General features: G+C 47.3%; 1 protein-coding gene across 1 annotated transcript in view; it reads left to right on the top strand.

Moving 5' to 3' along the window:
• Positions 1 to 27,813, top strand: part of ITGA2 (integrin subunit alpha 2) — a 216,199-nt gene that overhangs the window by 102,580 nt on the left and 85,806 nt on the right. The window contains exon 3 of the mRNA XM_082258852.1: positions 10,867 to 10,976. Within this exon, the coding sequence (XP_082114978.1) occupies positions 10,867 to 10,976 (110 nt within the window). The remainder of the gene's footprint in view (positions 1 to 10,866; positions 10,977 to 27,813) is intronic.

The raw sequence follows: 27,813 nt of genomic DNA on the forward strand, positions 1-27,813 counted from the left end.
CATCCCACCTGGCACCCTACTGCAACCTTCCTAACACATTACCCCCTGTCATCCTCATGTTCATGACACCTGGCATCCCAGTACACCCTTGCTAACAACCCACCCCCTGTCATCCTCATCCTCATCATACCTGGCACCCCACTGCCACCTTGCTAACACCCTACCTCCTCTCATCCTCATCCTCATCACACCTGGCACCCCACTGCAACCTTTCTAACACCCTACCCCCTGTCATCCTCATCGCCCCTATTACCCACTGCCAGCTTCCAAACACCTGCATTGACAAAACAGCTTATTCCATTGTTGAGATGACAAGGACCTCTTCCCCACCAATGAATTGTGGCGGGTAATGTGGTCTGTGGACGGGGGCATATTGAAATATGGAACACTATGTTAACAATAAAGATGCTGCCCCAGGTGAATGATTACATGTTACTAAACCCACAACAATAAAATAAGTCTGTATATGTAGTAAATGCATGTTATACCCCTTAGTGCGGAAAATAAGGAGTTAATCCTCTGCATTGAGTAAAAAGGCTGTTCAATCCTGTCTCTGATCATCTTCTTCCACAGTTTAGCCTAATATTTACAGTCTATAGAGTCAGGCTGCACAGTTTGGTATGAATTGCTAGAGAGTTTATTTTTTTTCTTGAGAGGGTACATGTGATCAGCACAGGGCCAATAAGCACTGTCCAGACATGTCCAGACAGATGGTTAGGGGTCTTAAAGCCTGATAGGACAATCAAGGTAGAGATTAAAACCCCTCCTACAAGCTTTCAACACACATTGGTACAAGTCACAAGACTGCTCTAACTGCTATATACAGCTGATGAAAAAAGGTATTTATCAGTTTATAGTTACTAAAATAATTGCATGTCCATGTTTTGTGTACTGTGGGAGACCAGATATAGTGAATGCAGGCTCCTGGGTTGGGTAACACTTTAGGTTTCTCTTCTGCGGATATACCTTGTGTCAGTGTTTTGCTTTGCTGTGCTAATTCAGATGCTGCTGCCCTTTATCCTCTTGCTCCTGACCTTGCTCTTGCCCTGCATCCTGTACCCTGCATAAATCTGCTCCCCTTGTTCCTGATCCCAGTCCTGCCCCCCCCCCCCCCTCCTTGCATCTCTGGTATTCCCTGTGACCTATGCTTCTCATCTTGTATATACTGTGCATATTGTATATAGTAGTTTGTTAATAGGTTTCCTGTTACTTAGATATTTTGGTTACATGGTTGTGGTTCACTTGTATTTTTATGTTCACGTTTTTGCTAATGTGTGCGTGTCTTTTGTTTTACTATGAATAAATTAACTTAACTATATATATAGTCTGGTCTCAGTTTCTCAGTATAGCCACACAGATCAGGCCGTCTCTGCTGCGGACTCCTGATACCTTTGCAGCTGAAGCATGTGTAAACCCCAGTGTCCGGTCTTTGCAGCTTAACCACTTGCTGACCGCTCCATAGCAGATTTACTGCTACAGGGTGGCCGTGCTGAGTAGGATCAGGTATATATACAGTATCTCACAAAAGTGAGTACACCCCTCACATTTTTGTAAATATTTTATTATATATTTTCATGTGACACCTTTGAAGAAATTACACTTTGCTACAATGTAAAGTAGTAAGTGTACAGCTTGTATAACAGTGTAAATTTGCTGTGCCCTCAAAATAACTCAACACACAGCCATTCTTGGCTAAACTGCTGGCAACAAAAGTGAGTACACCCCTAAGTCAAAATGTCCAAATTGGGCCCAAAGTGTCAATATTTTGTGTGGCCACCATTATTTTCCAGCACTGCCTTAACCCTCTTGGCCATGGAGTTCACCAGAGCTTCACAGGTTGCCGCAGGAGTCCTCTTCCACTCCTCCATGATAACATAACATAGCTGGTGGATGTTAGACACCTTGCACTCCTCCACCTTCCGTTTGAGGATGTCTCACAGATGCTCAATAGGGTTTAGGTCTGGAAATATGCTTGGCCAGTCCATCACCTTTACCCTCAGCTTCTTTAGCAAGGCAGGGATAAACTCGGAGGTGTGTTTGGGGTCGTTATTATGTTGGAATACTGCCCTGTGGCCCAGTCTCTGAACGGGGGGGGGATCATGCTCTGCTTCAGTATGTCACAGTACATGTTGGCATTCATGGTCCCGTCAATGAACTGTAGCTCCCAGTGATGGCAGCACTCATGCAGCCCCAGATCATGACACTCCGACCACCATGCTTGACTGTAGGCAAGACACACTTGTCTTTGTATTCCTTAACTGGTTGCCGCCACACATGCTTGAAACCATCTGAACCAAATAGGTTTATCTTGGTTTCATCAGACCACAGGACATGGTTCCAGTAATCCATGTCCTTAGTCTGCTTGTCTTCAGCAAACTGTTTGCAGGCTTTCTTGTGCATCATCTTTAGTAGAGACTTCCTTCTGGGATGACAGTCATGCAGACCAATTTGATGCAGTTACATAGTTACATAGTTACATAGTTAGTGAGGTTGAAAAAAGACATCAGTCCATCCAGTTCAATCTATGATGCGTGTGTGTGTGTTTGCTTTTAACCGTACATTGTATACCCCTGTATGTTGTGGTCTTTAAGGTGACCATCTAATAGTTTTTTGAAACTATCAATGCTCCCTGCTGATACGACTGCTTGTGGAAGAGAATTCCACATCCTTACCGTTCTAACAGTGAAGAACCCCTTACGCACTTTAAGGTTAAACCGCCTTTCCTCTAGTTTTAGTGAGTGGCCACGTGTCTTATTGTATCTCCTTTCTCTGAATAGTTTGTTCCTTATGCTCGGGTCACCAGTACAGTATTTGTACATTGATATCATATCCCCCCTCAATCGTCTTTTCTCCAGAGAGAAAAGGTTCAGTGCTTGTAGTCTTTCCTCATAGCTGATGTCCTCCATTCCCCTAATTATTTTTGTTGCCCTTCTCTGGACTTTCTCCAGTTCCAGCACATCCTTCCTGAGGACCGGTGCCCAGAACTGGACAGCATACTCCAGATGTGGCCGGACCAGAGTCTTGTAGAGTGGGAGAATAATCTCTTTATTTCTGGAGTGAATCCCCTTTTTTATACATCCCAGTATTCTGTTGGCTTTGCTTGCGGCGGCTTGGCATTGCATGCCACTGCCAAGCTTGTTGTCTACCAGTACCCCCAAGTCCTTTTCCATCCTAGACTCACCCAGAGGTTCCCCCCCTAGTGAGTAGCTTGCTTTCTGGTTTCTGGCCCCCAAGTGCATTACTTTACATTTATCAACATTAAACCTCATCTGCCATGTAGTTGCCCACCCCGTTATTTTGTTCAGGTCTGCTTGCAAGGTTTCCACATCCTGCATAGAAGATATTGGCATGCCTAGTTTAGTATCATCTGCAAATACTGAGATTGTACTAGATATCCCCTCCTCTAGATCATTTATGAACAAATTAAACAGGATTGGTCCCAGGACAGAACCCTGGGGGACCCCACTTTCCACACCCGCCCAATCCGAGTACTCCCCATTAATCACCACCCTCTGTACTCTCCCCTGGAGCCAGTTCTCTATCCAGGTACTCACCTTCTGATCCATACCTACCTTCCTTAGTTTGTACAGTAATCGTTTGTGGGGAACGGTGTCAAAGGCCTTTGCAAAGTCCAGATACACCACATCCACAGGCTTACCTTTATCTAGGTGGCTGCTCACTTCATCGTAGAAGGTTAATAGATTGGTTTGGCAAGAACGATTTTTCATAAATCCATGCTGATTACTACTTATAATACCGTTTTCATTACTAAAGTCTTGTATGTGGTCCCTTAACATCCCCTCCAAAATTTTGCAGACTACAGATATTAGGCTGACCGGCCTATAGTTACCCGGGATATATCTCGGCCCCTTCTTAAATATTGGTACCACGTTGGCTTTTTTCCAATCAGCTGGCACCATACCCGTCTGTAAACTATCCTTAAAGATCAAGAATAATGGTCTGGCAATCACCTGGCTGAGCTCATTAAGAACCCTCGGGTGCAAGCCATCCGGTCCCGGGGATTTATTTATGTTAAGTTTCTCTAGTTTAGCTCTAAGTCTATCCTCTGTTAGCCATGGCGGCACTTCCTGAGATGTATTATTTAGTGTGAGGCGTATTGTCTGAGCATTGACAGGCTGACCGCCCACCCCTTCAACCTCTGCAGCAATGCTGGCAGCACTCATACATCTATTTTCAAAGACAACCTCTGGATATGACGCTGAGGACGTGCACTCAACTTGTTTGGTAGACCATGGCGAGGTTTGTTCTGAGTGGAACCTGTCCTGTTAAACTGCTGTATGGTCTTGGCCACAGTTCTGTAGCTCAGTTTCAGGGTCTTGGCAATCTTCTTATAGCCTAGGCCATCTTTATGTAGAGAAAAATATATTTTTTTCTCAGATCCTCAGAGAGTTTTTTGCCACGAGGTGCCATGTTGAACTTCCAGTGACCAATATAAGAGAGTGAGAGCGATAACACCAAATTTAACACACCTGCTCCCCATTCACACCTGAGACCTCGTAACACTAACGAGTCACATGACACTGAGGAGGGAAAATGGCTAATTGGGCCCAATTTGGACATTTTTACTTAAGGGTGTACTCACTTTTTTTGCCAGCGGTTTAGACATTAATGGCTGTGTGTTGAGTTATTTTGAGGAGATAGCAAATAAACACTGTTATACAAGCTGTACACTCACTACTTTACATTGTAGCAAAGTGTCATTTCTTCAGTGTTGTCACATGAAAAGATATAATAAAATATTCACAAAAATGTGAGGGGTGTACTCACTTTTGTGAGATACTGTACATAATCCCACATTTCCAGGTATTAGGCATGAATGTATGGTGGTGGATGCTCACCCCGGACTCGATCCCCGCTGGCACCCAGCAATAGTTCGTTACACAGGCAGAAGGCAGTCTGCCTATGTAACCAAGGTCGATTGCCGTTCTGTCAGTATGGAAGGCATTGATCCTGTGTTCCAAATCAGGAACATGGATCAATGGCTTCCATTAGGAAAAACACCTCCCCACTGTAGTAAAACACTGGTTAGGCACACAGTTAACTCTTTGATCGCCCTTGATGTTAACCCTTTCCCAGCAACTGTCATTAGTACAGTACCAGTGCATATTTTTAACACTGACCAATGTGTTAGTGTCAATGATCCCCAAAAAAGTGTCAAAGGTGATACATAGGGTTTTTTTTTTACTAAAGCTAGAGAGGGCAAAATTTGTCACAATTCTGAAGAGAAACCAATCAGCTTCCAGGTTTTATTGCTAAAGCCCAATTAAACAAGCCGAGGTTAGAAGTTGCTTGGTTTCTCTGCAGAATTGTGACTAGTTTTGCCCTCTCCAGCTTTAGTTAATAAACCCCTTAGTGTCCGATTTGTCCGCTGCAATATTATAGTCCCACTATAAGTCACTGATCGCCGCCATTACTAGAAAAAATTAATTAACAAATAAATAAAAATTCCATAAATATAACCCATAGTTTGTAGACACAAACCGATCAATATACACCTTTTGGGATTAAGTATTCTCAAGAAACATTAATGTCCTTATGACTGAGTCATAGAAATCTCTAGCCCATAAAAGTTCAATTTTTACCTCAAACATTACAAGCATTTTTTTTTTTTTTTTCTAAAAATGAAAACAGTCAAATAAAAAAGTGAGGACACCTAAAACTGAGAAATCACCTGATGATTTGATGAATTTTACATCTCTTAGAGCCTTATTTTGTGAGATTTCTGCACTTTGGCCCTGGGTACTCACATCTGCTTTGTCCACTATAATGTGCAATGGAAATTGTGGAACCGCACACAAGGTAGATGAAAGCAAAATTGTTTCTTTATTCTTCAAAGTTCATAAACAGACAGACAGTGTGAGGAACAGACAAGTCCAAAGGTTGACGCGTTTCACGGCACGAACGGCCGCTTACTCATAACCACAGTGATCCCTGTGGTTATGAGTAAGCGGCCGTTCGTGCCGTGAAACGCGTCAACCTTTGGACTTGTCTGTTCCTCACACTGTCTGTCTGTTTATGAACTTTGAAGAATAAAGAAACAATTTTGCTTTCATCTACCTTGTGTGCGGTTCCACAATTTCCATTGCACATTTCCGGATGGCGGATCTAACCAGCACCAGGTCGGGCTAACACACCTGAGCAGCTTCCTTTCTCTTCAGTATCTACTTTGTCCATTATAAGTCAGCCTCCCTGTTGCTGTAGTATGAACTGGAATGTGCAAAGGGGGAGAGAAAGGGGGGAAACCTCTGGGTGAATCTAAGATGAAAAGGACCTGGGGGTACTGGTAGACAACAGGGTTGGCAGTGGCATGCAATGCCAAGCCGCTGCAAGCAAAGCCAACAGAATACTGGGATGCATAAAAAAGGGGATTCACTCCAGAAATAAAGAGATTATTCTCCCACTCTACAAGACTCTGGTCCGGCCACATCTGGAGTATGCTGTCCAGTTCTGGACACCGGTCCTCAGGAAGGACGTGCTGGAATTGGAAAGAGTCCAGAGAAGGGCAACAAAAATAATTAGGGGAATGGAGGACATCAGCTATGAGGAAAGACTACAAGCACTGAACTTATTCTCTCTGGAGAAGAGACGATTGAGGGGGGATATGATATCAATGTACAAATATTGTACTGGTGACCGGAGCATAAGGAACAAACTATTCAGAGAAAGGGAATTCAATAAGACACGTGGCCACTCACTTAAACTAGAGGAAAAACGGTTTAACCTTAAAATACTTAAGGGGTTCTTCACTGTGAGGGTTTGAGAATTTGCTTCCACAAGCAGTCGTATCAGCAGGGAGCATCGCTAGTTTCAAAAAACTATTAGATGGGCACCTTAAAGACCACAACATACAGGGGTATACAATGTACAACATACAGGGGTATACAATGTATGGTTAACAGCAAACACACACACATCATACGTTGAACTGGATGGACTGATGTCTTTTTCAACCTCACAAACTATGTAACTATTTAACTATGTAAAGAAATCTTGTTGGAGACTTCCATTTTGCTGAAGCCCAGAGCAGCAGTAAATATTTAGGCTTTCAGCAGATTGGCCTCTACTGGCTCTGATTTTCAGCATTATGACAAAAATGGAGAGCAACTGAGCATGTGCAGAGCAGTGTGAAATAGTGTATTACTGGATTTTTAAACAGTATAGGTACTTATTTTTAATGTTTTACATAGCTATACATAGAAAAGGGGTCAGCCTGAAGTCATTTTGCAGGACTTTATTTTATGACTTAGGTGTCCTTTTATGAAACGGAGATGAGCAGTGATCCTGCTGATCGCAGCTCATTTCCGATCATTCTCAGTTTATGAAACAGAAATGATCGGGGGACAACATGTTCTCCGCTGATCATCTCTTCACACTAAAATCTGTCATTTACTGACACAGAAACAGCCAGGTTATGAAGCTGTGATCTCCGCACTTCACTGGCGATCTGTGCCAGAATTCACTGTGTCGGATTCACCAGCCTGGAGCTTGTGAATCGGGGAGTGAAGACCAAATCGGGGGAGAACTGAGGGGGAAGAAGGAAGATTATTGACATCCTTCTTCCTCGTTCAGACCCCACGACACAGTAATCATGTCCCCCTGCCATATTTATGTATATATATATATATGTGTATATATATATATATATATATATATATACACACACACACACATACATGTAGATATATATTTAATGTATATATATATATATATATATATATATATATATATAAAATATATATATATATATATAAAATGTATACATATGTGTATTCAGTGTATATATATATATATATATATATTTATGTAAGGGGACTATTAACATTAGTGGGGATCGTGTACTTAAAGAGCGCCAGTCATTTTCATAGTACGGTAATCTCGCTTTGTCTCACGAGATTACAGGCGCTCCCATTCACTTCTACACAGATCTCGGCCGTTCGCCGAAGAAACACTTCTCCTCTGATCACCCTGGGAGAACTGAAGTTCATAAAAAGGGTGCCAGAGGTGATAATTTTCCCCGGAGAACTGCAGAGAAGTGAACAGAGAAAAAAATTCACCCTTTCATAAACATACACCTAAAGCTCCACTTTGAACATTTGCACAGCTTTTATGAATCTAGTGGCCATGATGTGATATTTTCCTGAAATACCTCAGTCAGGAGAATACTGCGTTATGGCTACTATAACAATCATAGCAAATAAACATATTATACATAATATGGTGATTATTCATGAGGGCTGTGCAGATGCTTAAGGTATTCACACGGCAATGTATTTATAAGTAGTCCCCTTTGGGTGTATGCAATCTGACAATTCATTTCCACCTTTAACTCATTTATATCATCTGGCAATGCAAGTAACTTAAAGCTGTCACTGGTTAAAACGAATGCTTACATTCATTATTTGCATCCTCTAGTCTAGAACATCGGTTAAGCAGACTAAATGGCTGCCTGAACATTGTAGACGGCAGATGTCCTTTAAGAAGTTATTACCATTTATTGACCCTGGCCAGCTTTTGAGGAACCTAAACAAATCTCCAAAGAACAGGAGTATCACTTGATGTCCTATAGGCATTTTCCTGTGTTTAGACATTTTAAGGGTCTCACTGATGTGAAGGTTAAACTAAGTCCTCATCTGGGTGTCTTTAGCATACATAAAGTCTGCAGGGGTTTTCATTTGAATCACACATTAGGTTTTATTGGGTTCAGCTGTTTTCAATTTGGTCTCTTTCGTAAAAACGCTTGACACACGCACAGGAAGACATGACAATGTTGATCTTGCTACTAGTGTTGTTACATGGTGCAGAACTGAACCTACGTAAAAAGTGCAAACGGAAGCTGTGGTATGGTTTTCTGTATCAAGATATCTTTCTGCCTTTAAGGCCCCTTTCACGCTTGTGCGACTTGTCCTTGCGACTTAGAACTGCAAGGTCACATGACAAGTCGTACTCCATGATTTCCTATGAGTACCGTTCATATCTGTGCGACTTCCAGTCACAAGGACTTTAGTCCCTGCACTACTTTGGTCTGACTTTGATGTGTTTTGAGGTCCATAGACAGGCGTTGCTTGAAGTCCAGTCAAATCGAGGCAAAGTTGCGCAACTTTTAGGTCACCCAAGTGTGAAAGGGGCCTTACATTGCAAAGCAGTCATTTAGAGCAATGTACTACCTATAGCAGCCAATCCTTTAAGATTACAGTAGAAAGCAAAGAGAATTCTGATCAGTTGCTATGAGTTGCTGAAATTTACATGTTGCTTGCCTTATTAAAGTGTCTAAAATTCCCAAGCTGTATGGGGCTCCAGTGCTAGTGCTGCTTTACATATTCTCTCTATTATTTGTAATGTTCTAGCTGAAGGACCCAAAGGAGTTGGCAGTCATTTTGATAATTCTTGGCAAAGGTGTCATGCTCTCAGAGTACTTGGGATGTAATAGGAATATGCTGCCAGCACACCTCAATCTTCTTGCAATAAAACCACTTTTATTAGCATATATTCTGCATGTCAGAGAACAGAGCGCGATGTTTCGGAAACACGAAGGGTCCCTTCATCAGGCAAAGAGATGTACTGTACGTAATTTATGTCACTTTGTCTGATGATGGAATCCTTGGTGGTATAAAATAAAAATAGTTTTATTGCAAGAAGACGTAGGTGTGCTGGCAACATATCTTTTGCTTGCTGTGGGACCATCTACCTAATTGAGCACCTTTCCGGTCTGCGTGTGATGGAGATATCTTGATGATGTTCTCTTTTGTACAGTGAAAATCAGGGACACAAGCAGCAGGAAAAGCATGTATTTAATGCGTTTTTTGCTTAGAAGACTTTTTTGAGCCTTTCTATTGTACCGTGTTTCCCTGAAAATAAGACCAATCTCCATTTTCTAGGATGGCTGCAATATAAGCCCTACCCCGAAAATAAGCCCTAGTTAAAATCCTTGTAAAATCATGTAATACACACTGTAAAAGGATTATATAGTTTCCAGTGTGTGTCTTTATGTGACATGATTGTGGAAAATGCCTTATCTACAACACCGCTGGGCGCTCATGTGTCCTGCCGCAGCTCTCCTCCTCCTCCCGGCTGACACCAATGGCCCCTTCCTCTGCAGTGCTCGGAGCAGGGATGACGTCAGCGGCCCTTCCCTCTGCAGTGCTTGGAGCAGGGCTGACGTAAGCGGCCCCTCCCTCTGTAGTGCTCGAAGCAGGGCTGACTTCAGCGGCCCTTCCCTCTGCAGTGCTCGGAGCAGGGCTGACGTCAGTGGCCCCTCCCCTTGCACTGCTCCGAGCAGGGCTGGCGTTAGCAGCCCCTCCCTCTGCAGTGCTCTGAGTAGGGCTGATGTCAGTGGGGATCTCGGCATCTCCCCCAGCTGAGCTCGGAGCGGGAAAGAAGAGCTTTGGCAGGTCATGTGAGCGCCCAGCGATGCTGTAAATAAGGTATTTTCTACAATGTTACATAAAAACACACACTGGACATTATATAATCCATTTACAGAGCAGATTAAATGATTTTACAAGGAGTTTAACTAGGGTTTATTATGGGGACTACACAGATGCTGACTCTTGAGCTGACAGGGGGGGGGAGAGGGCGAGAGAAGAGAAGGGACATATAAGACATGCCCTGAAAATAAGCCCTAATGCATTTTTTGTAGCCAAAATTGATATAAGACCTGGGCTTAATTTCTGGGAAACATGGTAGAAAAAGAGTTGATTTAAATGGCAACAGAAGGAATCAGGGAAAGTAATAGTGCAAACCACTGGCATCTATTTATGATATACAGTCCCTACCAGCATACTATGGAACACTTATAAAAAAAATTATTAAAAATAAAAAAGTTAACTCTATTTTTCCCCTGTACAGGCTGTTGGTTAGCTCCCCTTGGAGCGGATTTCCTAAAAACCGGATGGGGGATGTCTACAAATGTCCAATCAGCCTGCTATCAGCACAATGCAGTAAACTGAGCTTGGCAAGTAAGTCTTCTTTATTTTCCATAACATCAAAATATATATTTCCTATGAGCCCAACAGTTCCTTTTGTATACATATATTTATATCAAGTGAATTCAAATGCTTTCTGTTGGTGAAAAATGCTCAAGCTTATTTAGGCCCATTTTAAGCCTATTAAACCTACTGTAAGTTTGGGGTGATTAAACTCAAGCAGTAGGTGCATTTGAAATAAGTTGCACCAGCCCAAAACTGTATTTTACAGCATGGCAGCCCACTTTTTAAAAAATGGAAGGTTCACATGTACATCAGTTCCCCACGCAGGGTTTTTTCCACACAATGTGCACAGACAAAACTACTGAGCCACCTGGCTCATTGTTGGCAGCACTGCTGCTCCTCTTACCAGTCCCTTTGACTGTGTTGTCCTGGAACATTTGGCTTTCTAGCCTTTATTCGCAGTGCCCTGCTGCATGGCCCACCTCTGGCCTATGTATTGGGGTTCTCCTGACACTCTGATAGAAACCGACCTGACTCCTGGAACTGAGCCTGCTGTCTCTTGGCTCCTGGCTGGGCCCTCTGACTTCTCGATGAGATCCTCTGTCTCGTGGCTTCTGGCTGGGGCCCCTTGACCCGGGTGAAGCCTTCTGTCTCCCACACTGGGATCCCTGAACTATCCTCAGCTCAGAGTATATAATGACCCCACACAGCTGTGGGGCTTGAGCATGAGATCGGGCCGAACATTGGCTGTTTGCCTATACAACAATCACCCGAATTATCAGGGCATTAGACCGTTTGTTCGGCCTGTCAAATGACCGCAATGCACTGCGCCGCCTCACAGTGCATTGGAAACCCCGATTGGCTGAAGCATTGAGAGCTTTGCCCAATCAGGGCACAGAGCCCTGTCAGAGCCATGATTAGAGAAAGTATTGATGACTCTATCCAATCATGGCTCATTGTTGTTAGTCACACCCCACACTATAAAAGTATCCTTTCAATAGTAGCCTTTCGTAGTGTGATATCAGTGTGGAGAGAGATAGAATAGGGCTCTGTTCAGTGCTACTAGAGAGTTAGAGTGCTATAGTGTGCTATTCGGATTCTATTGTCAGTGTAGAATATCATCTTACTGTGAATCTAGAGATAGTTCAGTCAGTGTGAGTGTAGTGCGACCATTCATTTTTACTATAGTGTCAGTTTGTTTTGTCAGGGCAGGTTTACTGCAGTATGGTTCAGTGTGTTTGTGCACGTTTAACAAAGTATATTTCTGTGCGTCATTGCGTGTTTAACACAGTATATTTCTGTGCATTACGTGCCGTTTACCGCAGTATATTTCAGTGCGTTAGTGCACATTTAACACAGTATATTTCTGTGAGTTAGTGCAGTTTTACTGCAGTATATTGTATATACTGTATATACTATATATATTTATATATTGTATTGTGTCAGCGGAGTGTGTCTGAGTAGTGAGTACTCAGGTTAAAGTACACCAAACACCACTTTCCATTGATTTAAGTGCATACATGTACATATTTCCACATCTTTATTATATTTTGTTAATAAGCACCCCCCATAATGTCTGGGAGGCCAATAAGGAGAGGCAGACGTTCCCATGCCACTGTAAGGGGGCCAGCAGTGTATGTGTCCACAGGCAAAGGTGGACGTGGTCAGTCCTCAGGCAGGGCATCATTTCCTCTGTTTAGTGACATTGCCCCTGCTATCCAGCCACAGCATGCAGAGGAGGTGGTGGACTGGCTTACCAAACCATCCTCATCCTCCTCATCCTCCGTCATCCAAACAGAGACTAGTGCCCACTCCATTGCAGCTGCCAGCATGGCTTATTCTGCCTCCTTGTCCACAGCTACTCCTGCCATAGCCCCAGCATCAGGCAGGGAGGAGTCATCTGAGTTATTTTAACACAGTGTCAGCCACTTGGTCCTTGACAATGCACAGCTATGACTTGATTCAGATGTTGGTTCTGAGCAGGGCCGGAGTGGGACTCATTTTCAGCCCTGGAGTTTCATGACTTAGACCGGCCCACTTTAGTTCATGACTGACTATATTAAAATAATGTAATTAAAACCTCAGAATATAAGTTTGCAAAGGTGCACTGTTCTCTATTCTCTACAGCCTTGTAATTCATTGTATTTTTCAAAAAAAATTTACAATTCAGTGCAAATTCAGTAGCCTAATGCCCCGTACACACGTGCAGATTATCTGCAGACTTTTGTCTACAGACTTACCTTTTCTATGTAGTGCAAGGGCCTGCCGGATTGCATACAAATTGAAAGTGTTTAGGTTTGACCTCATATTATATGGTTTTGGTAAGTCTGCAGACAAAAGTCTGCAGATAATCTGCACGTGTGTACGGGGCATAAGGCCTCTTTCACACGGCCGCTCCGTTTTTTTTTGTCCGCTGTGGCACTTTTTTTTTTTTTTTACGGACACGGATGACACTTGTGTCATCCGGTCCGTATGTCTGCATATCATCCTATCCGTTTGCGGATGATATACGGACATAATGCATGTCTATGGGGTACAGGGGGAGATGGTTAGAGGCTGTGGACATGGTACAGGGAGAGATGGTTAGAGGCTGCGGGCACGGTACAAGGGGAGATGGATAGAGGCTGCGGGCACGGTACAAGGGGAGATGGTTAGAGGCTGTGGGCATGGTACAGGGGGAGATGGTTAGAGGCTGTGGGCATGGTACAGGGGGAGATGGTTAGAGGCTGTGGGCATGGTACAGGGGGAGATGGTTAGAGGCTGTGGGCATGGTACAAGGGGAGATGGTTAGAGGCTGTGGGCATGGTACAGGGGGAGATGGTTAGAGGCTGTGGGCATGGTACAAGGGGAGGTGGTTAGAGTCTGTGGGCATGGTACAAGGGGAGATGGTCAGAGGCTGTGGGCATGGTACATGGAGAGATGGTTAGAGGCTGTGGGCATGGTACAAGGGGAGATGGTTAGAGGCTGTGGGCATGGTACAGGGAGAGATGGTCAGAGGCTGTGGGCATGGTACAGGGAGAGATGGTTAGAGGCTGTGGGCATGGTACAAGGGGAGATGGTTAGAGGCTGTGGGCATGGTACAGGGAGAGATGGTTAGAGGCTGTGGGCATGGTACAAGGGGAGATGGTCAGAGGCTGTGGGCATGGTACAGGGAGAAATGGTTAGAGGCTGTGGGCATGGTACAAGGGGAGAGATGGTTAGAGGCTGTGGGCATGGTACAGGGAGAGATGATCAGAGGCTGTGGACATGGTACAGGGAGAGATGGTCAGAGGCTGTGGGCATGGTACAGGGAGAGATGGTTAAAGGCTGTGGGCATGGTACAAGGGGAGATGGTCAGAGGCTGTGGGCATGGTACAGGGAGAGATGGTCAGAGGCTGTGGGCATGGTACAGGGAGAGATGGTTAGAGGCTGTGGGCATGGTACAGGGGGAGATGGTTAGAGGCTGTGGGCATGGTACAGGGGGAGATGGTTAGAGGCTGTGGGCATGGTACAAGGGGAGATGGTTAGAGGCTGTGGGCATGGTACAGGGGGGAGATGGTTAGAGGCTGTGGGCATGGTACAAGGGGAGATGGTTAGAGGCTGTGGGCATGGTACAAGGGGAGATGGTCAGAGGCTGTGGGCATGGTACAGGGAGAGATGGTTAGAGTCTGTGGGCATGGTACAAGGGGAGAGATGGTTAGAGGGTGTGGGCATGGTACAGGGAGAGATGGTAAGAGGCTGTGGGCATGGTACAGGGAGAGATGGTTAGAGACTGTGGGCATGGTACAAGGGGAGATGGTCAGAGGCTGTGGGCATGGTACAGGGAGAGATGGTTAGAGGCTGTGGGCATGGTACAGGGGGAGATGGTTAGAGGCTGTGGGCATGGTACAGGGAGAGATGGTCAGAGGCTGTGGGCATGGTACAGGGAGAGATGGTTAGAGGCTGTGGGCATGGTACAAGGGGAGATGTTAGAGGCTGTGGGCATGGTACAAGGGGAGATGGTCAGAGGCTGTGGGCATGGTACAGGGAGAGATGGTTAGAGGCTGTGGGCATGGTACAAGGGGAGATGGTTAGAGGCTGTGGGCACGGTACAGGGAGAGATGGTCAGAGGCTGTGGGCACGGTACAAGGGGAGATGGTCAGAGGCTGTGGGCATGGTACAGGGAGAGATGGTTAGAGGCTGTGGGCACGGTACAAGGGGAGATGGTTAGAGGCTGTGGGCACGGTACAGGGAGAGATGGTCAGAGGCTGTGGGCACGGTACAAGGGGAGATGGTTAGAGGCTGTGGGCATGGTACAAGGGGAGATGGTTAGAGGCTGTGGGCATGGTACAAGGGGAGATGGTCAGAGGCTGTGGGCACGGTACAAGGGGAGATGGTTAGAGGGTGTGGGCATGGTACAAGGGGAGATGGTCAGAGGCTGTGGGCACGGTACAGGGAGAGATGGTCAGAGGCTGTGGGCACGGTACAAGGGGAGATGGTCAGAGGCTGTGGGCACGGTACAGGGAGAGATGGTCAGAGGCTGTGGGCATGGTACAGGGAGAGATGGTCAGAGGCTGTGGGCATGGTACAGGGAGAGATGGTTAGAGGCTGTGGGCATGGTACAAGGGGAGATGGTCAGAGGCTGTGGACATGGTACAGGGAGAGATGGTCAGAGGCTGTGGGCACGGTACAAGGGGAGATGGTTAGAGGCTGTGGGCATGGTACAAGGGGAGATGGTTAGAGGCTGTGGGCATGGTACAAGGGGAGATGGTCAGAGGCTGTGGGCACGGTACAAAGGGAGATGGTTAGAGGGTGTGGGCATGGTACAAGGGGAGATGGTCAGAGGCTGTGAGCACGGTACAGGGAGAGATGGTCAGAGGCTGTGGGCACGGTACAAGGGGAGATGGTCAGAGGCTGTGGGCACGGTACAGGGAGAGATGGTCAGAGGCTGTGGGCACGGTAGAAGGGGAGATGGTTAGAGGCTGTGGGCACGGTACAAGGGGAGATGGTTAGAGGGTGTGGGCATGGTACAAGGGGAGATGGTCAGAGGCTGTGGGCACGGTACAGGGAGAGATGGTCAGAGGCTGTGGGCACGGTACAAGGGGAGATGGTTAGAGGCTGTGGGCATGGTACAAGGGGAGATGGTTAGAGGCTGTGGGCATGGTACAGGGGGGAGATGGTTAGAGGCTGTGGGCATGGTACAAGGGGAGATGGTTAGAGGCTGTGGGCATGGTACAAGGGGAGATGGTCAGAGGCTGTGGGCATGGTACAGGGAGAGATGGTTAGAGTCTGTGGGCATGGTACAAGGGGAGAGATGGTTAGAGGGTGTGGGCATGGTACAGGGAGAGATGGTCAGAGGCTGTGGGCATGGTACAGGGAGAGATGGTTAGAGACTGTGGGCATGGTACAAGGGGAGATGGTCAGAGGCTGTGGGCATGGTACAGGGAGAGATGGTTAGAGGCTGTGGGCATGGTACAGGGGGAGATGGTTAGAGGCTGTGGGCATGGTACAGGGAGAGATGGTCAGAGGCTGTGGGCATGGTACAGGGAGAGATGGTTAGAGGCTGTGGGCATGGTACAAGGGGAGATGTTAGAGGCTGTGGGCATGGTACAAGGGGAGATGGTTAGAGGCTGTGGGCACGGTACAGGGAGAGATGGTCAGAGGCTGTGGGCACGGTACAAGGGGAGATGGTCAGAGGCTGTGGGCATGGTACAGGGAGAGATGGTTAGAGGCTGTGGGCACGGTACAAGGGGAGATGGTTAGAGGCTTTGGGCACGGTACAGGGAGAGATGGTCAGAGGCTGTGGGCACGGTACAAGGGGAGATGGTTAGAGGCTGTGGGCATGGTACAAGGGGAGATGGTTAGAGGCTGTGGGCATGGTACAAGGGGAGATGGTCAGAGGCTGTGGGCACGGTACAAGGGGAGATGGTTAGAGGGTGTGGGCATGGTAAAGGGGGAGATGGTCAGAGGCTGTGGGCACGGTACAGGGAGAGATGGTCAGAGGCTGTGGGCACGGTACAAGGGGAGATGGTCAGAGGCTGTGGGCACGGTACAGGGAGAGATGGTCAGAGGCTGTGGGCATGGTACAGGGAGAGATGGTCAGAGGCTGTGGGCATGGTACAGGGAGAGATGGTTAGAGGCTGTGGGCATGGTACAAGGGGAGATGGTCAGAGGCTGTGGACATGGTACAGGGAGAGATGGTCAGAGGCTGTGGGCACGGTACAAGGGGAGATGGTTAGAGGCTGTGGGCATGGTACAAGGGGAGATGGTTAGAGGCTGTGGGCATGGTACAAGGGGAGATGGTCAGAGGCTGTGGGCACGGTACAAAGGGAGATGGTTAGAGGGTGTGGGCATGGTACAAGGGGAGATGGTCAGAGGCTGTGAGCACGGTACAGGGAGAGATGGTCAGAGGCTGTGGGCACGGTACAAGGGGAGATGGTCAGAGGCTGTGGGCACGGTACAGGGAGAGATGGTCAGAGGCTGTGGGCACGGTACAAGGGGAGATGGTTAGAGGCTGTGGGCACGGTACAAGGGGAGATGGTTAGAGGGTGTGGGCATGGTACAAGGGGAGATGGTCAGAGGCTGTGGGCACGGTACAGGGAGAGATGGTCAGAGGCTGTGGGCACGGTACAAGGGGAGATGGTTAGAGGCTGTGGGCATGGTACAAGGGGAGATGGTTAGAGGCTGTGGGCATGGTACAGGGGGGAGATGGTTAGAGGCTGTGGGCATGGTACAAGGGGAGATGGTTAGAGGCTGTGGGCATGGTACAAGGGGAGATGGTCAGAGGCTGTGGGCATGGTACAGGGAGAGATGGTTAGAGTCTGTGGGCATGGTACAAGGGGAGAGATGGTTAGAGGGTGTGGGCATGGTACAGGGAGAGATGGTCAGAGGCTGTGGGCATGGTACAGGGAGAGATGGTTAGAGACTGTGGGCATGGTACAAGGGGAGATGGTCAGAGGCTGTGGGCATGGTACAGGGAGAGATGGTTAGAGGCTGTGGGCATGGTACAGGGGGAGATGGTTAGAGGCTGTGGGCATGGTACAGGGAGAGATGGTCAGAGGCTGTGGGCATGGTACAGGGAGAGATGGTTAGAGGCTGTGGGCATGGTACAAGGGGAGATGTTAGAGGCTGTGGGCATGGTACAAGGGGAGATGGTCAGAGGCTGTGGGCATGGTACAGGGAGAGATGGTTAGAGGCTGTGGGCATGGTACAAGGGGAGATGGTTAGAGGCTGTGGGCACGGTACAGGGAGAGATGGTCAGAGGCTGTGGGCACGGTACAAGGGGAGATGGTCAGAGGCTGTGGGCATGGTACAGGGAGAGATGGTTAGAGGCTGTGGGCACGGTACAAGGGGAGATGGTTAGAGGCTGTGGGCACGGTACAGGGAGAGATGGTCAGAGGCTGTGGGCACGGTACAAGGGGAGATGGTTAGAGGCTGTGGGCATGGTACAAGGGGAGATGGTTAGAGGCTGTGGGCATGGTACAAGGGGAGATGGTCAGAGGCTGTGGGCACGGTACAAGGGGAGATGGTTAGAGGGTGTGGGCATGGTACAAGGGGAGATGGTCAGAGGCTGTGGGCACGGTACAGGGAGAGATGGTCAGAGGCTGTGGGCACGGTACAAGGGGAGATGGTCAGAGGCTGTGGGCACGGTACAGGGAGAGATGGTCAGAGGCTGTGGGCATGGTACAGGGAGAGATGGTCAGAGGCTGTGGGCATGGTACAGGGAGAGATGGTTAGAGGCTGTGGGCATGGTACAAGGGGAGATGGTCAGAGGCTGTGGACATGGTACAGGGAGAGATGGTCAGAGGCTGTGGGCACGGTACAAGGGGAGATGGTTAGAGGCTGTGGGCATGGTACAAGGGGAGATGGTTAGAGGCTGTGGGCATGGTACAAGGGGAGATGGTCAGAGGCTGTGGGCACGGTACAAAGGGAGATGGTTAGAGGGTGTGGGCATGGTACAAGGGGAGATGGTCAGAGGCTGTGAGCACGGTACAGGGAGAGATGGTCAGAGGCTGTGGGCACGGTACAAGGGGAGATGGTCAGAGGCTGTGGGCACGGTACAGGGAGAGATGGTCAGAGGCTGTGGGCACGGTACAAGGGGAGATGGTTAGAGGCTGTGGGCACGGTACAAGGGGAGATGGTTAGAGGGTGTGGGCATGGTACAAGGGGAGATGGTCAGAGGCTGTGGGCACGGTACAGGGAGAGATGGTCAGAGGCTGTGGGCACGGTACAAGGGGAGATGGTTAGAGGCTGTGGGCATGGTACAAGGGGAGATGGTTAGAGGCTGTGGGCATGGTACAGGGGGGAGATGGTTAGAGGCTGTGGGCATGGTACAAGGGGAGATGGTTAGAGGCTGTGGGCATGGTACAAGGGGAGATGGTCAGAGGCTGTGGGCATGGTACAGGGAGAGATGGTTAGAGTCTGTGGGCATGGTACAAGGGGAGAGATGGTTAGAGGGTGTGGGCATGGTACAGGGAGAGATGGTCAGAGGCTGTGGGCATGGTACAGGGAGAGATGGTTAGAGACTGTGGGCATGGTACAAGGGGAGATGGTCAGAGGCTGTGGGCATGGTACAGGGAGAGATGGTTAGAGGCTGTGGGCATGGTACAGGGGGAGATGGTTAGAGGCTGTGGGCATGGTACAGGGAGAGATGGTCAGAGGCTGTGGGCATGGTACAGGGAGAGATGGTTAGAGGCTGTGGGCATGGTACAAGGGGAGATGTTAGAGGCTGTGGGCATGGTACAAGGGGAGATGGTCAGAGGCTGTGGGCATGGTACAGGGAGAGATGGTTAGAGGCTGTGGGCATGGTACAAGGGGAGATGGTTAGAGGCTGTGGGCACGGTACAGGGAGAGATGGTCAGAGGCTGTGGGCACGGTACAAGGGGAGATGGTCAGAGGCTGTGGGCATGGTACAGGGAGAGATGGTTAGAGGCTGTGGGCACGGTACAAGGGGAGATGGTTAGAGGCTGTGGGCACGGTACAGGGAGAGATGGTCAGAGGCTGTGGGCACGGTACAAGGGGAGATGGTTAGAGGCTGTGGGCATGGTACAAGGGGAGATGGTTAGAGGCTGTGGGCATGGTACAAGGGGAGATGGTCAGAGGCTGTGGGCACGGTACAAGGGGAGATGGTTAGAGGGTGTGGGCATGGTACAAGGGGAGATGGTCAGAGGCTGTGGGCACGGTACAGGGAGAGATGGTCAGAGGCTGTGGGCACGGTACAAGGGGAGATGGTCAGAGGCTGTGGGCACGGTACAGGGAGAGATGGTCAGAGGCTGTGGGCATGGTACAGGGAGAGATGGTCAGAGGCTGTGGGCATGGTACAGGGAGAGATGGTTAGAGGCTGTGGGCATGGTACAAGGGGAGATGGTCAGAGGCTGTGGACATGGTACAGGGAGAGATGGTTAGAGGCTGTGGGCATGGTACAAGGGGAGATGGTTAGAGGCTGTGGGCACGGTACAGGGAGAGATGGTCAGAGGCTGTGGGCACGGTACAAGGGGAGATGGTTAGAGGCTGTGGGCATGGTACAGGGAGAGATGGTCAGAGGCTGTGGGCATGGTACAGGGAGAGATGGTTAGAGGCTGTGGGCATGGTACAAGGGGAGATGGTCAGAGGCTGTGGACATGGTACAGGGAGAGATGGTTAGAGGCTGTGGACATGGTACAAGGGGAGATGGTTAGAGGCTGTGGGCACGGTACAGGGAGAGATGGTCAGAGGCTGTGGGCACGGTACAAGGGGAGATGGTTAGAGGCTGTGGGCACGGTACAAGGGGAGATGGTTAGAGGCTGTGGGCACGGTACAAGGAGAGATGGTCAGAGGCTGTGGGCATGGTACAGGGAGAGATGGTTAGAGGCTGTGGGCATGGTACAAGGGGAGATGGTCAGAGGCTGTGGGCATGGTACAGGGAGAGATGGTTAGAGGCTGTGGGCATGGTACAAGGGGAGATGGTCAGAGGCTGTGGGCATGGTACAGGGAGAGATGGTCAGAGGCTGTGGGCACGGTACAGGGAGAGATGGTCAGAGGCTGTGGGCATGGTACAGGGAGAGATGGTCAGAGGCTGTGGGCATGTTACAGGGAGAGATGGTCAGAGGCTGTGGGCATGGTACAGGGAGAGATGGTCAGAGGCTGTGGGCATGGTACAGGGAGAGATGGTCAGAGGCTGTGGGCATGGTACAGGGAGAGATGGTCAGAGGCTGTGGGCATGGTACAGGGAGAGATGGTATGAGGCTGTGGGCATGGTACAGGGAGAGATGGTCAGAGGCTGTGGGCATGGTACAGGGAGAGATGGTCAGAGGCTGTGGGCATGGTACAGGGAGAGATGGTTAGAGGTTGTGGAGGGGTCTTACCTGGCCGTGATGAGAGGCGAGCGCCACTGCTGGGCCACTGCAGTTTTTTTCTTTCGATTTAAAAATGGCGCCCCCCCCAGCGTCATTAGGTCACTGCTGGCAGAGGAGGCGGGACAGATTACTTAGCTGAGACAGGAGGCGGGGCGGAGGCGGGACGAAGTGCTTAGCTGGGAGGAGGTGGGAGGGAGAGAAGACATCCTCGGGTCTGAAAGGAGGCGGGGCGGAGGCGGGACGAACTGCTTAGCTAGGAGGAGGCGGGACGGAGGTCGAGCATAATTGTAATAATGCAGAGCTTGCTGATTACATTTTTTCTCTACCTCCGTCCCGTCTCCTCCCAGCTAAGCAGTTTGTCCCGCCTCAGCCCCGCCTCCTCTCAGACCCGAGGATGTATTCTATCCGTGCCGCCTCCTCTCTGCTAAGCAACCAGTCCTGCCTCCTCTGCCAGCTGTGTTCTAAATTTTAGAACACCGGTGTCACCGGCCCTCAACCCGACCAGCCCACCGGGAATTCTCCCGGTTCTCCCGATTGGCCAATCCGGGCCTGGTTCTGAGGTTCAGGAAGGTAGGAACATGAGCCCACAGAGAGGGTAGAACACTGGTACACAAATTGGCAGTCATGTTCCCCCAGCCCCAGTTTATTGCCAAGTTGTCTTCAGTAAACAATTTTACATCTGTTACTTCTTTCCTGTCTGCGGAAGAGACACCAGAATTTATCCAAAAAAATCTCTAGTCTAAGTCCCAGTGCACTACATTGTGACCTCATCATACAGACTGGCTCCTCAAGCCGTTGTTTACAAAATAAAGAAAGCTTGCAGGGAAAATGTCATTTTTTTTTTGCTTTATAAATGCAATTATTTCTGCAGCAGCTACTATACACAGTACAGATGTGCCACTTTACAGGTAGACTAAGGGGACCCTCCAGGCACTATATTGAAAGGAATTTTTCATTTTTATTGTTATTTCTCATTTTCATCCATTCATTATTAGCATCAATACATCACTGCTCATTTAAAAATGACATTTTTTTAAAAAAAAAATTTAATTGATACATGTCCCCCAGGGCAGTACATAGATAGTGATGTCGCAAACCTAAAATTCGCCGTTCGCGAACGGCGAACGCGAACATCGGCAAATGTTCGCGAACCGGCGAACCGGGCGAACCGCCATAGACTTCAATAGGCAGGCGAATTTTAAAACACACAGGGACTCTTTCTGGCCACAATAGTGATGGAAAAGTTGTTTCAAGGGGACTAACACCTGGACTATGGCATGCCGGAGAGGGATCACGCAAAAAAAAGTTCTTAAAAATTATAATTTTTTGATAGAGAGCCAATTATTGGAAAAATTAAAAAAAAATAAAAATAAAAAATTTCTTTGGATTTAGCATCTGGGGGGTCTAAAAAGTGAACATGTGAAGTTTTAGCTCTGTAGCATGTCCAGAACCCCTAAAAAACAGCATTTGTCTTATATTTTCAGGAATATGGCTTCTCTGCGGCTGGCTTTTTCTCTTGCAGGCATTTATCGGGCATTTTTTTAGGCAGGCATGTCATTTTTTTGTATTTAGTGTCTGGGGGGTCTAAAAAGTGTACCTGTCAAGTTTCAGCTTTGTAGCATGTCCAGAACCCCTAAAAAACAGCATTTTTCTTATATTTTCAGGAATATGGCTTCTCTGCGGCTGGCTTTTTCTCTTGCAGGCATTTAGCTGGCATTTTTTTAGGCAGGCATGTAATTTTTTGTATTTAGTGTCTGGGGGGTCTAAAAAGTGTACCTGTCAAGTTTCAGCTCTGTAGCATGTCCAGAACCCCTAAAAAACAGCATTTTTCTTATATTTTCAGGAATATGGCTTCTCTGCGGCTGGCTTTTTTTCTTGCAGGCATTTAGCGGGCATTTTTTTAGGCAGGCATGTCATTTTTTGTATTTAGTGTCTGGGGGGTCTAAAAAGTGTACCTGTCAAGTTTCAGCTCTGTAGCATGTCCAGAACCCCTAAAAAACAGCATTTTTCTTATATTTTCAGGAATACGGCTTCTCTGCGGCTGGCTTTTTCTCTTGCAGGCATTTATCGGGCATTTTTTTAGGCAGGCATGTCATTTTTTGTATTTAGTGTCTGGGGGGTCTAAAAAGTGTACCTGTCAAGTTTCAGCTCTGTAGCATGTCCAGAACCCCTAAAAAACAGCATTTTTCTTATATTTTCAGGAATACGGCTTCTCTGCGGCTGGCTTTTTCTCTTGCAGGCATTTAGCGGGCATTTTTTTAGGCAGGCATGTCATTTTTTGTATTTAGTGTCTGGGGGGTCTAAAAAGTGTACCTGTCAAGTTTCAGCTCTGTAGCATGTCCAGAACCCCTAAAAAACAGCATTTTTATTATATTTTCAGTAATACGGCTTCTCTGCGGCTGGCTTTTTCTCTTGCAGGCATTTATCGGGCATTTTTTTAGGCAGGCATGTCATTTTTTGTATTTAGTGTCTGGGGGGTCTAAAAAGTGTACCTGTCAAGTTTCAGCTCTGTAGCATGTCCAGAACCCCTAAAAAACAGCATTTTTCTTATATTTTCAGGAATACGGCTTCTCTGCGGCTGGCTTTTTCTCTTGCAGGCATTTATCGGGCATTTTTTTAGGCAGGCATGTCATTTTTTGTATTTAGTGTCTGGGGGGGTCTAAAAAGTGTACCTGTCAAGTTTCAGCTCTGTAGCATGTCCAGTACCCCTAAAAAACAGCATTTTTCTTATATTTTCAGGAATATGGCTTCTCTGCGGCTGGCTTTTTTTCTTGCAGGCATTTAGCGGGCATTTTTTTAGGCAGGCATGTCATTTTTTGTATTCAGTGTCTGGGGGGTCTAAAAAGTGTACCTGTCAAGTTTCAGCTCTGTAGCATGTCCAGAACCCCTAAAAAACAGCATTTTTCTTATATTTTCAGGAATACGGCTTCTCTGCGGCTGGCTTTTTTTCTTGCAGGCATTTAGCGGGCATTTTTTTAGGCAGGCATGTCATTTTTTGTATTCAGTGTCTGAGGGGTCTAAAAAGTGTACCTGTCAAGTTTCAGCTCTGTAGCATGTCCAGAACCCCTAAAAAACAGCATTTTTCTTATATTTTCAGGAATACAGCTTCTCTGCGGCTGGCTTTTTCTCTTGCAGGCATATATATCAGTGGTGGGTGGGCAGTGGCACAGTACACTCTCTGTGGACCTGACAGCAGTCACTGGCACCCAGGCAACTGCAATTTTAAAAAATATATATTTTATTTTACTTTGCAAGCTGCTGTGCCACCTTATATATCAGTGGTGGGTGGGCAGTGGCACAGTACACTCTCTGTGGACCTGACAGCAGTCACTGGCACCCAGGCAACTGCAATTAAAAAATATATATATTTTTTTTTACTTTGCAAGCTGCTGTGCCACCTTATATATCAGTGGTGGGTGGGCACACAGTGGCACTGCAGTGGGCACAGTACACTCTGTGGACCTGACAGTAACTAGCAGCCTAGGCAACTGCAATAATAAAAAATATTTTTTTTTTTTCAATTTATTGCAACAAGATGCTGTGCCACCGTATATATATCAGTGGTGGGCAGTGCACTGCAGTGGGTACAGTACACTCTGTGGACCTGACACAGCACTCACTGCAATTATGACAGAGGAAAAAAAAAATATTTTTTAAAATGCAAGGTACTGTGCCTGTGCCACCCGAAATGAGTGTGGTGTGCACACAGTACAGTCTGTGGTAGGTCTGTGGCCTCTCACACACAGCGGGCAGGCAACTGCAGTGTACAATAGATATATATAGATATATATATAAAGAAAAAACTCTATTACCTTACCAGCCCTTAAAAGGGCTTTTGGGGACACTATATATATATATATATATGTATATATATAAATAAAAAAAATCCTCAATTACCAGCCCTTAAAAGGGCTTTTGGGGACACTAGATAGATATAGATATATATATATAAGAAGAAACAACTCAATTACCAGCCCTTAAAAGGGCTTTTGGGGACGCTAGGTATATATATATATATATATATAAAAAAAAAAAAAAAACACAAATACCAGCCCTTAGAAGGGCTTTTTGGGGTGCTGATATTACAGCAGTAGTGGACCAAGAACACTGCAAGACCAGGAACACTGACTAACTGTCCCTAGCTTAACAGCAGCAGCAGCAGCAGCAGCTCTCTCCCTACTCTCACTACACACACTGCTTCAGAATGATCTAAGATGGATGCTGCCCTTGCTTATTTATAGGAGGTGGGAGGGTGTGGGAGGGAGGTATGCTGATTGGCTGGAAATGTGTCTGCTGACTGTAAAGTTCAGGGTCAAAGTTTGCCTCAATGATGTCTTATGGGGGGCGGACCGAACATCGCATATGTTCGCCGGCAGCGGCGAACGCGAACATGCTAAGTTCGCCGGGAACTGTTCGCCGGCGAACAGTTCTATACATCTCTATACATAGACCCCCATAACCATTGTATGCCCAAAAACTTGCATATAAGCCTTCAAAATAAACAAATAAAAAGAGCCTTTAGGCCTTCAAAATGGGCACTTTTGGCTTTTCCAGTTTGGGTCATATAGATTTCAATGGGGTTTGTTATTCGGTTCCGAACTTTCCCAATGCTCGGAAGTTCTGGTGCGAACCGAACAGGAGGTTGTTCGGCCCATCCCTAGCAACTTGTAAACTCAAGACACAGGATTGAAAGTTCCAAACCAGAACCACAGAATCTGGAGAAAAAATTGTCCAGAACCTGGCATTTATCCTTAATGCAAATCCTGTGTCACATTTTCCTATGTTCTTTGAGTGACAGAGCCTCCCCCCGCCACACTCCCCTGTAAAAGAAAAGATGCCTATACTTATCGATCCTGAAGTCACTCTGGTATGGTCACATGATCTTTTCTGCACCAGCTTCAGTGTAGAGGAGAGATTGCCAACAATGGCTGCAGAGCCTGGGTGATGATGTCACTCATCCTTCTATGGAGCATCTGTTGTCACCTGCCACTCCTCTACACTTAAACTGGCACTGGGAGCTGATCATGTGACTGGAGCAACTTCAGAATAGAAAAGAACAGGCATCTTTCCTTTTACAGGGTGGATAGAATAGGCTTAGGGTGGGGGTGGGAATATATTTAAGCTTAGTTAGGTTCTGACTTATCTTCCACTTTAATTATTGTGCTGTAGAATATTATGTGGTCTTGGGCTTTCTCAACAGCAACAGTGGCTACAAAAGTAAAAACAAATCTTGTGATTTATAAAAAGGGAGATTGAAACTAGTGTTGCTAATATAGTTATGCGCCTGTGTGACTTAACCACATCTAGAATATGGAGTATATTTCTAGGCATCACAGTTTATAAGAACAGGTTAAAGGAATAATAGAGTGACTGAGCATTGCCAGCTCCTGCCATAATGCATAGTATACTTTCACCCCAAGTCTCCCTTTTGTTCACTATTCCTGTCATCTTCTCTGCCGCTTTGTCCAGCTTGGCCCATTCTCTCTTTGTCTATTGGGCAGTCAATGATGATGTAACTATTACACATGTCACAGGATATAAATGGGAATCCTTAGTTTAAAAGAGAAGTATGGGCTTTTTTTCCCCCAATCATACTTACCTAGTCAGATGCAGCAGCGGTCCCGCTCGGTTCTCACAGCTCCTTGAGCAGAGAACCGCTGACTGTCAGTCAGCGGTTCTCTGCTCTGTCCCAACTCACTAGAGCGCTGGGCTGTGGAGGGGGCAGCAGCTTCCGGCTCAGGCTCCCAGCAGCTTGCTGAGAGGCTGAGCCGGGTGCCTGTTCAGGCATGTGAGTAGATCCCGACTTCGTTCTCGCGATCTTGCCTGAGCCTGGACTGACAATGTGACATCAACAGACAGCAAACTTTAGTCCGCTGTCTGCTGAAAATGGGTCACAGAAGTGCAAAACGAAATTTCTGTGGGCCAAAGAAAGTGTACTATGTAAGCTGTGCCATGCCACTGATCGGTGGGCATAGTAGAGGACATGTCCTATTGTGACACAGCTTTTCACATCTTTCAACATCAGCTTCCATTAGGGCACACACTATTCGTTCACATGACATCTCAGAGCTTCAAAATAACGGTAATGGAGGTCTTCCTCTCCCAGATGCTGTGATCACAAGTGTGACCTCAAGCCCATAAACCCAACATATCTTATTAGTACATGAATGCTGAAGAGACATCCTCCCACCATCCGGCTCCATTGTTAGCATCATAAACACACAAAACAAAAAGTTTATTTGGGCAGAAGAGACATGTTATATCTCTTTTACCAAAAAGCTCTACAACATTTTTAGAAAGTGACATAATGCCTCCTTCACCACTTTTCAAATGCCACTGTGGATTGATCTTCAGCGGGCAACTGCTATTTTAAACAAGCCCTTAGTTCCACTTTAATAAAATGGATGGCAAATCTTAAACACTGAGTATAGTTAGTTTGGAAAAAAAATGTGTTGCAGAATTAAAGAGGTCTCCAGAAACTTGAAGTCTACATTTTTAAAACTTGGAAAGGGTTAGAATGCCTGCCTTGTTTTTATTGCTGCTGTTTTTCTGCACCCAGGCTCCAGGGTACATAG

Source organism: Pelophylax lessonae (assembly GCF_965119305.1).
Source record: "Pelophylax lessonae genome assembly, chromosome: 1".
NCBI lineage: Eukaryota > Metazoa > Chordata > Amphibia > Anura > Ranidae > Pelophylax > Pelophylax lessonae.